At 35.5% G+C, this 15,734-nt stretch overlaps 1 protein-coding gene across 1 annotated transcript in view; it reads right to left on the bottom strand.

The window, feature by feature from the left end:
• The window catches only part of LOC148953439 (uncharacterized), a 135,051-nt gene that overhangs the window by 100,984 nt on the left and 18,333 nt on the right, over positions 1–15,734 (bottom strand). Inside the window, exon 3 of the mRNA XM_089087961.1 lies at positions 900–1,115. Within this exon, the coding sequence (XP_088944087.1) occupies positions 900–1,115 (216 nt within the window). The remainder of the gene's footprint in view (positions 1–899; positions 1,116–15,734) is intronic.

Genomic DNA, 15,734 nt, shown 5'->3' with positions numbered 1-15,734 from the left:
CCTTTCTTTCTTTCCTTTCTTTAGAATAGCATGCAAGGGATATCGAATATTGACTGTAGCATTTTAAAAGTTGTCATTTACACAATGTTAGTTTTGAATTAGAGCCAAGACGCTAAATAGGACTTTTTTATTTGCACAGTTTTTAACTCTAACAGTTGGCACATGAAAAAAATGACCCTAGGCTTTAAAAATAGTTTAATGTTAAAATAGTTATTTTTCTGCTATTTCTGAATTATGAAAAGGAAAGCAATGTAGTTCTGTTTATTTCAATATCAGTTTTTTATACCATATTCAAGCGTTTTTCTAAAATGTAAGGAGTTGGGTGGTCAAAAAGAGAAATAAGTGAATAAAGAACTAGAAATTAGAATACATATTTCTTAATATTCTTTTTTCGTGCATTGAAATAAAATTCTTGACATTCCATATTAATAGGCCTCCTATGTAAACTTGCCAAAAGAGAAATGGGAGAGAGAACTGTTTCAAAGATTTTTTATCTGGGCAGGAAAACTTCCGTAGAACAAACATGATACAGAGAGAAATGTATTCTTGAAAGAATAGTATAAAGTCTACTTCTATATTGTGCTCTTTCTAAAGCAGGGCACTTGTAGCCATTTCAATTTTGTCATATAAATATTCAATTTTATCGAGTAAAAGTAAAAATCCAAATCCTAGTTTTTAACAAATTGATGTTCTTCTGACTATGAGAAGTGCTACTCCTTCTGAGTCTTACTAAAATAGCAAATGAAAACTACTCACTGGAGTTTTTTATATTGAACATAAGTCCAAAAAGGAAATTGTGTCATACTTGAGGTAAATATACTTCAAAAACGAATAATAGAATTCACCGAATAAAATAGCTAAAGTGTAAAATGCACGCTTTTGAACATTAAACAACTTGCCTTTTAAGGTCCTTTCTAGTTCTTCACTTCCTTCAAAATCGCTTAGTGTATCATTCATCATAAACTCATCATCTTGGTCAGTTGCTTTAAGCATTTGAAAATGGAGTGGCATTGGCAAGTCCGAGCAATGAGTAGAATTCTCTTTACATGTGCACAAGGTGGAAGCTTGGGGATTACAAATATGGTCTTGACCGCAAACAGAGCACTCTGCGTTATCTACAATTGAGGATACTGAGCAATAGTAGAGAGGTGATTGATAAGAATTTTTTTCAAGTTTAACTTCCTGTTAGTATTAATATATCATCATGGTCTGTTCTGTATACAAAAAAAAACAGGCGACACTATTTATCCAAATCTTTTAATCCTTAATCCTAGCACCTCAAGGTATTAGTCAGAGTATGGAATGGTTTTTTACTTAGTTCCACTTTATATATACTTGATATCAACTCGTATACAATTTATGCACAGTAACAATGAGCAAAATATAAATAATGTCTTCTCCAAAGTGGCTGCAGGACTCTAAAACAGGGGATTAGATTATATATATACTATTTTTATATGTGAGTAAAAATTGTGTATGTATGTATTTATGTATGTATGTTTTTATGCTGTTTCTCGAGAACGGCTCCATACTTTTTCGGGAAAATTGGTATCTTGGGATATTCTCGCATAAAAGAACGATCTAGATAGATCAAAAGTGTGCAAAAAATCGCTAAAAGCGTTAATTTTGGTTTTTGCAAATGACGTTATGTACTATGTTATAACATCATATAAGCATTTCTTATGAAATCATAAATGACATCATATATGCATTGACTTACATGATGTCATGCATAGCATAAACAAAAATTTTTAATTTCCAACGCAACAGTTATTTATATAATACAATATCTGTTGAAAGGCCCAAAAAACGAAAATTTACAGTTGCAGTTACTATAAGTGATGATTCTTTGGAACCAACACCTGAACTATCAAACGTGATAAGATGTGAAATTCGACAACCTTGACCATCAATTGCGAAAAAACCAATACGAAAAGTTAAAGCAAAGGCGATTGCTAAATTGTGTTAAGTAATCAAAATCCAAAAACGTATCAAAAATTACAATGAAGAGCAAAGACACGGGCGGTTAGAAGATATGCAAAAACGACTATTAGAGCATGTTAAAAATGAAAATGAAGGGAAAGACAAACAAGGTTAGAAGATATGCGACACCGAACAAGTGAGGGAGTCAAAAATGAAAATCAAGAGCAGCGAGTCAAAGAAAATCAACCTGGACATTAAGAATCAAAACGTGTCAAAATTGAAAATAATAGGGATGATGATTGGATTTGGGATTTTAACATGGATAAGGTCATCAATGTCTACCATACCTTTGTGAAAAAAAACAAAAATTTGGCGATATGTATTTCATAATGACAAAAAATAAGCCGAGGTGTAACGAAGCAAACAAATTGAAAATGATAGTGATAATGATTGGGTTTCGGATTTTGACATGAAGAGGTCATCAATACTTACCATATCTTTGAAAATCAAAAATAGGGACTTGATAAATCGCTAGAAGAAAAACAAGTTTTGTCCCACCACCTTAAAAATGAAAAGAAACAAAGGTTCGGCAATATTTATTTCATAATGACAAAAGACATGCCAAGACAAAAGAAGAAGTTTTGTCCCACCACCTGAACAATTAAAAGAAACAAAGGTGGTCGTCAATGCCATCCATACCTTGTAAAATCAAAAACCTGGACTAGATAAATCGTTGGAAGAAAACAAGTTTTTTGTCTCACCACCTGAACAATCATATAAAGAACAATGTTGGCACAATGTATTATTTATTATTTTTTTTTAGACCATGGAACTTCCTATCGAAAAAGCTGTCGTAGAAACTTGAAAAAGGGCTCAATCGATTGGAAATTGAAATAGCTAGTGCCCTTTTTAATAGTCGAAAGTGATTGGAAGGCAACTTACACCCCTTCCACGCCAATCATTTCCCCAAACACATCCAATTTCCAGATAGAAAATAGGTTTTTGAAGAGGACACTCCCCCACGGAAATTCAAGGGGCTAGTGCCCTTTTGAATAGTCGAAAGTGATTGGAGGGCAACTAACCCCCCTCTCGTGCCTACCTTTTCCCCAAACACATCCAATCAAAATTTTGAGATAGCCATTTTGTTCAACGTAGTTGAAAGTTCTGAAAATTAGATCTTTGAGGATGACAACCCCTCCCCCCCCAGCCTTAAGGGCAAGGGTTATAAGTTATACCCTGGGGGCGTATAAGGTTTCGATAGAAAGCATTGTAATAGAATCTTCAAAATGGGCTCAATCGATTGGAAATTGAAATCGCTAATGCCCTTTTTAATAGTCGAAAGTGATTGGAAGGCAACTAAAACCCCTTCCACCCCCACCATTTCCCCAAGAAAATCCAGTCAAAATTTTGAGATAGCCATTTTGTTCAATGTAGTTGAACGTTTTGGAAATTATATCTTTGAGCAGGAAACTCATCCCACAGTCTTCAGGACAAGGGTTATAAGTTATGCCCTGCGGGTATATAAGGTGTTTATTGAAAACTTTGTCGTAGAAACGTCAAAAAGGGCTCATTCGATTAGAAATTCAAAGGGCTAGAGCTCTTTTTAACAGTCAAAAGTGATTAGAGGGCAACTAACCTCCATCTCATGCCCACCTTTTCCCCAAACACATCCAATCAAAATTTTGAGATAGCCATTTTGTTTAAATGAGTTGAAAGTTTTGGAAATTAGGTCTTTTTTAAGAATGACAACCCCCAACCCCCTCACATCCGTCAGAGCAAGCGTTGTAAGTTATGCCCTGGGGGCATACAAGGTTCTTATAGAAAGCGTTGTGGTAGAAACCTTAAAATGGGCTTATTCGATTGGAAATTGGAATGGCTAGTACCGTTTTTAATAGTCGACAGTAACTGGAGGACAACTAACCCCCCTTTCATGCCCGCCATTTCCTCAAACACATACAGTCAAAATCTTGAGTTGTCCATTTTTTTTCAACGCAGTTAAAGGTTCTGAGCATTATATCTTTGAGGATGACAGTCCCCGACAGCCCTCAGGGCAACGGTTCTAAGTTATGCCTTGGGGGCATATGAAGTTTTTATACAAGGAGTTATCATAGAAACTTCAAAAAGGGCTGATTCGATTGGAAATTGAAAGGGCTAAAGCCCTTTTTAATAGTTGAAAGTGATTGAAGAACAACTAACCCCCCTCTCAAGCCCTCAGGGCAAGGGTTGTAAGTTATGCCCTGGGGGCATATGAAGTTTTTATAGAAGGAGTTGTCGTAGAAACTTCAAAAAGGGCTCATTCGATTGGAAATTGAAAGAGCTAGAGCCCTTTTTAATAGTCGAAAGTTATTGAAGAACAACTAACCCCCTTCTCACGCCCACCATTTCCCTAACACATCCAATCAAAATTTTGAGATGTTCTTTTTGTTAACGTAGTTGAAAGATCTTGAAATTAGGTCTTTGAGGATAACAACCTCCTCCCCCCCCCCCCACAACCCTCAGGGCTAGGGTTGTAAGGTATGCTCGCTGGGAATATATTGTTCTTATAGAGATTTTTGTCGTAGAAACTTCAAAAAGGGCTCATTTGATTGGAAATTGAAAGGGCTTGTGCCCTTTTTAGTAGTCGAAAGTGAATGCTGAGCAACCAACCCCCCTCTCACGCCCAACATTTCCCCAAACACATCCAATCAAAATTTCGAGATACTCATTTTGTTTTACGTAGTTGAAAGCTCTGGTAATTAGGTATTTGAGGATTACAACCCCCTCTGCCACAACCCTCAGGGCAAGGGTTGTAAGTTATGCCCAGGGGGCATATATGGTTCTTACAGAAAGTTTTGTCGTAGAAACTTCAAAAAGGGCTCATTGGATTGGAAACTGAAAGGGCTAGTGTCATTTTTAATAGTCGAAAGTGATTGGAGAGCAACTATCCCCCCTCTCACGACCTCCACTTCCCCAATCACATTCAGTATCAATATCATCATTGTTAATAAATAAATAAAACCCAAAACAAACAAAAATTAAAATAAGGCAAACTCAAAACGAACAGAAATTAATCTGAGGTTGTAAACCCTATGCTTTCTAAAAGCAAGAATATAATTTGTACTTTACTAAAATAAAAATTTTAAATGTTTTCACTTTTATAATTTTTAAGAAATCAAAAATTAATTTCTAAGAAATCAAATTCTTAGGAATAAATATCAGCATTATGTACATTAAACTGACAATGCACATTTTTTTCAGTAAATTCATTTTAATTTTTTTCAGTAAAATACAAATTATTTTCTGGCTTTTAGAAAGCAAAGGGTTTAGAACCCTACTCAGATTAGCCCTCAGGTTAAGGGTTGTAAGTTATGCCCTGGGGGCATATGAAGTTTTTGTTGAAGGAATGGTCGTAAAAGTTTCAAAAAGAGCTCATTTGATTGGAAATTGAAAGGACTAGAGCCCTTTTTAATAGTCGAAAGTTATTGAAGAACAACTAACCCCCTTCTCACGCCCACCCTTTCCCCAAACACATTTAATCAAAATTTTGAGATATTCATTTTGTTCAACGTAGTTGAAAGTTCTGGAAATTAGGTCTTTGAGGATACCCCCCCCCCCAAAAAAAAACCCGCAGGACGAGGGTTGTAAGCTATGGTCGGGGGCATATATGGTTCTTATGGAGATTTTTGTCGTAGAAACTTCAAAAAGGGCTCATTTGATTGGAAATTGAAAGGCTAGTGGCCTTTTTAGTAGTCGAAAGTGAATGGAGAGGAACTAACCCCCCTCTCACTCCCACCATTTCCCCAAACACATTCAATTTATATTTTGAGATATCCATTTTCTTCAACGCAGTTGAAAGTTCTGGAAATTATGTGTTTAAGGATGACAAACCCCCCGAGAGCCCCCAGGGCAAAGGTTGTAAGTTATACCTTGGGGGCTTATAAGGTTTATATAGATAGCGTTGTCGTAGACACTTCAAAAGGGGCTTATTCATTGGGAAAGTGAGAGGGGTATTGCCCTTTTTAATCGTCAAAAGTGATCGGAAGGCGAATGCCCCTCTCCCCATACCCATCCTTTCCCCAAACACTTCCGATCAACATTTTGATATAGCAATTTTTTGAACGTAGTTGAATGGTCCAGAAATTATGTTTTGAGTATGACAACCGCCAAAGCCCTCAAGGCTAAGGTTGTACGTTATTCCATGGGCGCATATAATCTCATATAGAAAGTGTTGTCGTAAAAACTTAAAAAAGGAAACTTTCAATTGGAAATTGAGAGGGCTATTGCCCTTTTTAATAGTCAAAAGTAATCAGAAGGAGCCCTCCCCCCACGCCCATTATTTCCCCAAACATTTCCGATCAACGTTTTGTTATAGTCTTGTTTTTCAACGTAGTTGAAATGTATGGAAATTATACATTTGAGGATGGAAACCCTCCACCCATAGCCCTCACGACAAGGGATGTAAGTTATCCTTTAGGGGCATTTAACGTTTTTATAGAAATTTCTATCGTAGAAGCTTCAAAAAGGGCTCATTTGATTGGAAATTGAGAGAACTAGATATTTATTTATTATTATTTATTTATCTCCCGTCAAAAAAAAAACGGTACAAAAGACGGAGTATCGCTAAAAAAGAAAAAACACAAACAAAAAAGATACATCGAAAAAATTGCAAAGAAGAGAAACAAAAACTCAATTATACACTGCAGTGCATGTACGTAACACATTTTACTTTTTAAACTCTCAAGTACTGAACAAGCATAAGCAAAATGATCATCGTTGCATCAAGCCCAATTCGTAAAAAATTAAACCAAATAATCATTAGTGAATTAAAAATATACAGTAGATAATAATATCAACTAGTCTATATATGACAAGAGACGGTAAAACAATTAAACAACACTTTCGTCCGCTGGTCTTGAATTCAGATTACATAAAAAAAAACAGGTTTTTTAAACTGAAAGTAAAAGCGACATTAAAACTTAAAACGAACAGAAATTATTCCGTATATGAAAGGGGCTGTCCCCTCCTCAACGCCTTGCTCTTTACGCTAAATTTTTTTATTGTTTTAAAAAATAAAGTTGTGAGACAGAGTCAAACTTTAGCTTAAAGAGCATTGCGTTGAGGAGGGGACAGCCCCTTTCATATACGGAATAATTTCTGTTCGTTTTAAGTTTTAATGTCGCACCTTACTTTCAGTTTAAAAAACTTATTTTTTTTTATTTAATTTCTGATCGTTTTTTAGTTAATGCAGCTTTTATTTAGGTTCACCGTCATTGAATAAGTAAACAAAATTTTGTTCCAATTCTTTAAAAATGACCCCTTAATCACAAAGGCCGTTAATTAGAATAAATAGCTCTTTTGAAAGTTCTAAAAAATCTTTGGCTTAAAGAGCGAGGCATTGACTAGAAGGTGAAACCAATCATATAGCTAATATTTTTTGTTCGTTTTAAGTTTTGATATTGCTCCTTACCTTCAGTTGAAAAACTTGTTTTCTTATATTTAATTTCTGATTTTTTTTTTAAATAATGATGGGAAATCCGGCACCCCCTTCATAGCAATGTCCCTTCCCCGTGAAAACTTCATTCGTGAAAAGATCTTTCAATATAACCCCCGACTCACCCCCAACCCCCCCCCACTACCAGAAAAAATTCCCCTTGAAAACGTCTGTATACTTCCCAATAACCAATACTATATGTTAACATTGGGTAAAGTTCATAACTTTCAGCCCTCCCCCTGGGGCCTTCGAGGGAATAAGTCATCCTAAAAGACACAGTTATAATATTTTAGACCATGCTGAACAAAATGGCTATCTCAAAATTTTGATCGGGTGACTTTGGGTAAAAATGAGCGTGGGAGGGGGCCTAGTTGCCCTCCATTTTTTTGGTCACTTAAAAAGGGCACTAGAACTTTTAATTTCCGTTCCAATAAGCCCTCCCAAGATATTGTAGGACCACTGGGTCGATACAATAACCCCTGGGGAAAAGAAAAAAAAACAAAAAAAAAATAAAAACGCATCCGTTACCATTCTTCTGGCAAAAAAAGGAAAATTCCACATTTTTTTAGCTAGGAGCTTGAAACCTCTACAGTAGGGTTCTCTGATACGCTAAATATGATGGTGTGACTTTCATTAAGGATTTATTACTTTTAAGGGGTCTTTCCCCCTTTTTTCGAAAATCAGCCAAATTTTCTCAGGCACGTAACTTTTGATAGGTAAGATTAAACTTGATGAAACTTATATATTTGAAATTAGCATTAAAATCTGATTCTTTTGATGTATCTATTGGTATCAAAATTTCGTTTTTTAGAGTTTCGGTTACTATTGAGCCGGGTCGCTCCTTTCTTACAGTTCGTTACCACGAACTGTTTGATGACTCTCAACAAGTGATTCATTTGCTCTAATATGTATAAATATCAGAAATTATTCAATCACCGATTTTTTTTACTTCATTACATAAAACAAATTGCTTAAAAGAATGGATAATTAATAAACAGATAATTTATTAGTAAGATATGAAGTATATTATCAGAGAAAAATTAACACCAAGATTGGGAATAACCAGTGTCACATAAACTGGACTCTTACGAAAAGAGACTAAATCATTGTAATGGGATCAATTTTCAAAAAACATCAAAATTTTCCAATTAAAGTTACCCAAGTAAAAATAAAATCACCCAAAAGGTGAACCTGAAAAATTCAAGTAACCTACAGATCGAGCATTACTCAAGCGTTCAATTTAACATAGTGAAACAAATGTAGCTAATTCAAAAATACATTGTAAGTATCTTTCCCACAGAAAATCTAATAAATAAATCCGCCTTTGTGTCGCCAATGTATGCAATAAATATCAGTTTGACCAAATCGTATATAACAGGCGACTAACAATGTAATTTAAAGCTTAAGAGCTTGAAATACCAAACTATCAAGAGATGGTAGAATTTATTATACAAAAAAATAGTCACTCGAGATACCAAATATTTTTGTGTAATCTATTGCATTGTTCTGAAAACTAAGTTTAGGACTCTGTATCTCAATGTAACTAAATCGTATTGTCCTTTAACAACTTTCACAGAAGTAAATTATAAGTCTTCTGGAAACTAAGTGACACCTTGCTAGCAAAATGTTACGATGTAAACCTTTGTTTGTTCTGAAAAATTCCAAATTGATATCTTAAAAGTCATAAATTTTATTTAAACCCAAGTAACCCATTGGTATATCACTACCCAATAGTAATATAGGGCATATAGTGGAACCAATAGAATCTGTAAAATATACTTGTTAGTAACGCCCGAACGTAACCTCTGGCGATATTGGGAAGAGTAGATAGTTAGGACTTAGCAATTTTGCGCCAGTCTAGCCTAGGAGAGTCTACTATGAATTTCTTGTGAATCGTATTATGTGAGTTTATTTGTGGTCTATTTAGAATAAACTTTTGAGAAAACTTATTATCAGTGAATTAACTTTCGCGTTGTATCGCCCCACACAACAATTTTGTATTAGTGTTTTGTACTGCAATGTGTTTCTGATATTACCACCAAACTCTGTGACGATTATGTTAGTAAAAATAAATACATTACTTTCTTATTTTATTCTCTCTATGTTAGTATTTCTCAAGATAGTTAGTCCTTGTGGCTCCACTCGCTTTCAAGGGAACCTGAAACCTTTCGATCTGATTTCGACTCAGTATGGCTGTTAATACAAGCTCCCTATTTGAACCGCTAGTTTAAGCTCCCCACACAAGGAGTTCCGCCTCCACTCAGGTAAGCCACTCGTGAACCGTCAACTAAGAGTTTAACTGAAAATCCCCATTGAAATAATTAACTGAAAAACTCCCATACAGGGAATTAACTTAAGGTACAAGAATAAGAACCAGTTTATTGAAAACCACCCCATTGAAATAAAAGAACAACTCTCTCTTATTGAAAACCCCCCATTAGAATTGGCGCGGCCTGTTTAAAGGAGCAAAACACAAGGACAAAATTTTCTACAAAAAAAGATAATTGAAAAATATTACGCATAGGGAAAGTGCAATATTTTATGCATGCTTTGTAGTGCAATATTTTGTGCGTGCTTTGAAGTGCAATATTTTGTTAGGTCTAAATCCCCTTAAAATAGTAACAAAAAAATATATATAATTTGGAAGTGTTAAATTTGAGTAATATCAAAAAAATAAAACCAGTGCCGAATTTTAATTTATTTAAGAAAAAAAAACAATATGTCGTTAGACACAAACGAACAATTGTTAAAGCAAAAACTTATTGCCAAAACAGTGGAAATTTCAAAATCCCTTACCTAATATAACGGCGATTCTGATGTAGATGAATTTATTATCCAATTAAATCAATTCGTAGAAGTAACTCAAACGGACTTAAAATCATTAGTAGGCATGTTATTAATGATACTTAAGGAACAAGCACTAACATTCCTAAAACAAATAGAAAATACTATAGGGGAAGATAACAATCTTCCAATAAACTCCATAGAAAAATTACTAAAAGCGTTCCAAGAAAGATTTGTTGAAACCAGTTCAACACACAAATTAAAGCACGGAACTGTATGTTTCGACGAAACACAAAATGTTAGGGAGTACCTACACAAAATAATGGTATCCATTGAGGCTAAATACGGAAAATAATCTGGTCCCTTATATGATAAAATCGTACTAAATGCTTTCATGCAAGGATTGAGCCCCAAACTATACCGAATGTTAATATCAAAAAATATTCAAACATTAGAATTAGCAGTTCAGGAAGTAGAGAGAATGATTAAAATTGACTCTATTGTGGCAAATCACAATAAGTCAAGAATAAATAATGTAGAAAATTCAACTCGGGGACGATCACGAGGGATTTCCCCAGGATTTTTTTCAAGAGATAATTCACCCAAACCGAACCAAAATATATCTCCAACCCCTACGAGGCAAAGAATGGTACGTTTCGTACCTACAAATACGACAAACAACGTACAGAACCCCCCAATTATATGCTATGCATGTAATAAACAAGGACATATTGCCAGGGAATGCCGTACTAGAAACAAATATACACCAGCAACCCCCAGTTTTAATAACCGTTTTTTCGGGAGAACAAACTCAATTGTCAATGGGTCAGGAAGCTATAGAAATAACCCCCCCACGTCTCCCATCGTTCCGCAACCCACACCAACAAGGATTTGGATACGCGAATCCTTCCCAATATACGCCTCCCCAATCCTATTCAAATCCTTCCCCCAACCGACAAAATAGTTATCGGTCCCCCAACCCAAATACGCGACAAAACATGTACCAATTCAATTCACGGACAGTTTATCCAACTAGGTTCAACAGGAATACGGGCGATAACAGAGGATATTTTTTCCCGACGGGAAATGAAAGAAATTTTTCAGGAAACGAAAGAAATCTTTCGTCAATACAAAATGAACAAATGCCGCGAGCCGTCGGCACAAGAAATACTATTCCACGCAACAACACGTGGCAACCGGGACAATCAAATGTCAATCAACTTGCAAGTGGAGTTCCCACCAAACCCCAATGTCAAACGCCAACTTATCAAATAAGCACACAGGGAAACGAATTAGGCCCCCAAGAAAATTAACCGGGACCCTGGAGTCCAGTATTTTTTATAGGTCCCTTCCAGTAATTGTACCTTCTTTTAGTGATAATAATGACATATTACCTATATTAAATGATTTTGGTGTTGCAAGTATTAGTTTCAAAGCGTTGACAGATTCTGGGGCATGGGTTAACATAATAAACTCGAATGTATTTAATAGACTACCAGTAAATATTAAGCGACGGAAAAATTTTAATATTCCCAATTTAACTAGTGTCACAGGACATAGACTGGAAGCAATAGGCTCCATACGCCTAGATGTAGCGAAAGATAATAGAATTTTCCCTACGAACTTCATAATATGCAAGAATTTCCCATATGAGGCTATAATCGGTGCTAATTTTTTAAAATCTAATAAAGTGTTATTAGATATATCAAATAACAGACTCGTGTATCCATACGATCCTATTCTCCAACGCGTGGAGAGAGGGGAAGCAACAGTGAATAGAATAAAATCTTTTGTACCCCATCTCTCGTCCTGTGGGAGAAAAACAAGCTGCAAATGGATTGAGTCAATAAAAGAAAAGATAGGGAAAATGCAAGAGTATAGGCAAACAGAAATAAAGAAAATAGCTGAACTAAGGAACGAAATAATAAACCCAAGTACTGTCCCCTTACAACCAACCCCAAAATTAGAACACTCGACGCAACCAAGCACCAACCTTAACTTAATAGAAAATGAGTCGGAAGAAAAATATTATGGATTCGCGGTACGTAAAACAAAAAGCCCCCTAAATACTATGCAAAGAGTTCAAATCTCACAAATGATCACCCCCGTAAACGACAATTCTGAAGTTTGGTTTGCATCCCCGTGCAAAGAAATCCACGAAAATCTGTTTTGTGAAGAACAGATCATTTTATATGAGAAAGGAGAAGGTTTTATTTGGTTGACTAACACACATGAAAACGATACGATTACATTAAAAAAGGGAACATACCTCGTTGAAATACAAATGATTTCTGAGCACGAGCTAAACAAGCGGAAAAACTCCAAGAAAACATTAGTTAATGGTATTCATGTCAGTAATCCAAAGAATACGTACCTGCTAACCAGATCCCAATTTTTTGAAAAATTTAAATTAGACCATATCCAAGATACGCAATTAAAAGAGAAATTATTTGAATTGCTCTGAAACTTTAGAGATATTTTTTCCACGTGTGAGGTAAGATATTGGATTGATACCGTTCTATGAACATTCTATCCAACCCAAAGGGTTGCCTGTAGCTAAACAGCCCTATCGCATCCCTCATCCCTACAAAGATTGGTTAAAAAATAAAATCCGCGAATTAGAAAGAAACAATATTATACGGCCAAGTATAAGCCCGTATTCAGCCCCCATTATACTAGTGCCAAAAAAGAACAAGGACCTTAGGCTGGTAGTAAACTATAGAGCCTTAAATAAGCAGGTAGTTAGCAACAAATTTCCCCTGCCCCGAATTGATGAAATCCTAGATTCCATTTCAACCAAAAATAAAATTTTTACATCGCTTGACCTCACACAAGGTTATCACCAGGTTAAGATAGCAGATAACGACGTTTATAAAACGGCCTTTTCGACGACAGAATGTTGTTCTTATGAATATTTGAGTGTACCGTTCGGACTCAAAACTAGCTCAAGTGCATTATGTAGGCCTCTGTTACACTTATTACGAGGTATAGAAAATATTATCCATTTTGTGGATGATGTAATCTGTGAGGGAGAAACACCAGAGGACCATTTAAACACATTAGCCAAAGTTTAAGAAAAATTCAGAGAGGGTAATCTAAAATGTAGACCTGAAAAAGTAAATTTACTTCAATCCGATATAAAATTCTTGGGAATGATAGTGACACAAGGCCAAATATCACCGGACCCTGAGAAAATAAAATGTGTAGAAAATCTCAAACCTCCGAAAACTATGAAACGATTGCGAGCAATCATTGGTTTAACCAGTTATTTTAGGAAATTTATACGCAACTACGCCCAAATCGCAAAACCCCTAACAGATCTAACTAAAGGGACTTCCCAAAATATTACCTGGTCGCAGGAAGCTCAAACTTCCTTGGACACTCTCAAGAAAGCTCTTACTTCTGAACCAATTTTGTCTTTGCCAGACTTTGAAAAGGGACAATTTCTGGTTACTACCGATGTTTCAGCTCTAGGAATCGGTGCGATCCTTTCCCAATTAATCCCCATGGAAAACCACCCCGAACCCCTACAGGAACCCCCTCGGTATATAGAGAAGGTTATAGGCTATTCAAGCAGAACTTTAACCAAAGGTGAAAGAAGTTATTCAGCAACGAATTTGGAGTTACTATATATAATTTACCATTTATAAAAGTTTAGACATTATTTAATAGGCTAAAAATTTAAGTTGCGCTCGGACCATAAAAGCTTACAGTACCTAAGCTTATTCAAAAATCCAACCGGAATTTTAGCGAGATGGATAATGAAAATCCAAGATCTGGATTACGAATTTGAACATGTGACCGGTAAACAAAATGCCCCCTGAGACTACCTGAGTAGGTACCCTGAGAATAACTCCTCAGACAATGAAACTAAACAAATAAATGCCATAAATCTCAGTAAACGAAAACATAAGAAGAATAAACCTAAAATCCAAACAGAAGAAAACGAAATTACTTATAGCCCCTTATCCCTAGCTAACATTAAAAGAAACCAAGTTAAGGATGAAATGTGTTTGACTCTCATTAATTATTTTGTAAATTCCGATAATATCCCTGATAAGTTCAAAGCCCTGAGGCGGGAAATAGACAATTTTTATTACGATTTGGACGAGGAAATCGTTTGCAGAATAGTAACAGGCGAAACAAATAGAAATCAAACTTTAATAATCCCAGTACTACAACAAAGCTTAATAATACCTGCCTTTGAATATTTCCATTCTGATATAGGTGGACATTTAGGAATAGCTAAAACCTTTCACAAGCTAAAACAATATTTTTAAGTACCGTCGGCGTTAACAAAACTTAAGGATTTTATAAATACATGTTAAGCGTGTAATTTAAGGAAAAATCCCCAAACGTACCCTAATCCCCCGATGGGAAGAGTGCCAGTCGCAAGGTTACCTTTCGATATCGTTTCAGTTGATTTATATGGAACATGTGGAGGATTACCTGTTTCTAATAGAGGTCATACTCGCCTTCTTTCAGTAATAGACCATTTTACCGGCTTCACTTTTGCCAAAGCATTAAAAAATCAAGGCGCATATGCAACAATTAAACCGTTAGCAAAAATATTTTTAAAATTTGGTGTTCCTCACCAGGTTATTAGTGACAATGGAACTAACTTCGTTTCTAAAGTAACAAGAGATCTCATGGGTTTCCTTAAAATAGAAAAATTATTAACCTCCCCCTACCATCCCAAGCTAATGGGAAAATTGAAACCAGGCACAAAATATTTTCCAATGTCTTGAGTATTTATAAAAATGACAACCGAAACGATTGGGATCTATATCTACCTTACCTAACCAATGTAATTAATGCCGCCTATTCAGAAACGACTAAAGAAAGTCCATTTTTTCTTTTATTCGGACGCGATTTTAAAATACCTTATCTGGAAATCTTAGAATCCAGATAATATTACAATAATACCGAGGACTATAAGCAAGATTTTATAAATAGGATGAGAAAAACCTATAAAATAGTTAGACAAGAGTTAGAAGAATGTAGGATGAACCAAGAGTTAAAAAACGAGTCCAAAACCAAAGGAAATATAACTTTTAAAGTGAGAGATTGTGTATATCTGAAAAGTGAGGGAAGGCTAGAAGGCAGAAAAATTTCCAATAAATATTTGGGACCCTACAGAATAATCAAAAAATACGACAACAATTTTACTTTTAAAATGATAAACCCCGAAAACGGGAGAACATATAAGGCACATGTTAGCCGTATAAAGGAAGCCAAGTATCCAGTTAAGTGGGCACCCAAACCCTCATCTTCAGATTCATCAAACGCGGAAAATGAGTTCCCTAAGTCAAGGCTAGCTAAATTAAAACCCTTCAATTTCAAACAAAACTATTTCGAAAACCATAGCGATGAGGAAAATTTTGAAGAATTTTTAGCCATGAAAAACCTATTCATCCCTAAAAGAAAGCCCTTATTACCCATACCAGCAAGAACCCCAACAGGTCCAGAAATTTCATCACCAGAAAGCTCGGAGGAATTAGATTATACGCTGTCCCCAAAGACCCAATTTTTCCCCGATAGAATTTCAACCCCATGT

This window comes from Artemia sp. Qi Xiang Cuo, chromosome 4 (assembly GCF_049724085.1).
Source record: "Artemia sp. Qi Xiang Cuo chromosome 4, ASM4972408v1, whole genome shotgun sequence".
Classification (NCBI taxonomy): domain Eukaryota; kingdom Metazoa; phylum Arthropoda; class Branchiopoda; order Anostraca; family Artemiidae; genus Artemia; species Artemia sp. Qi Xiang Cuo.
Note: the sequence above shows the minus strand (reverse complement) of the source record. Positions and strands in the feature narration are given on the sequence as shown.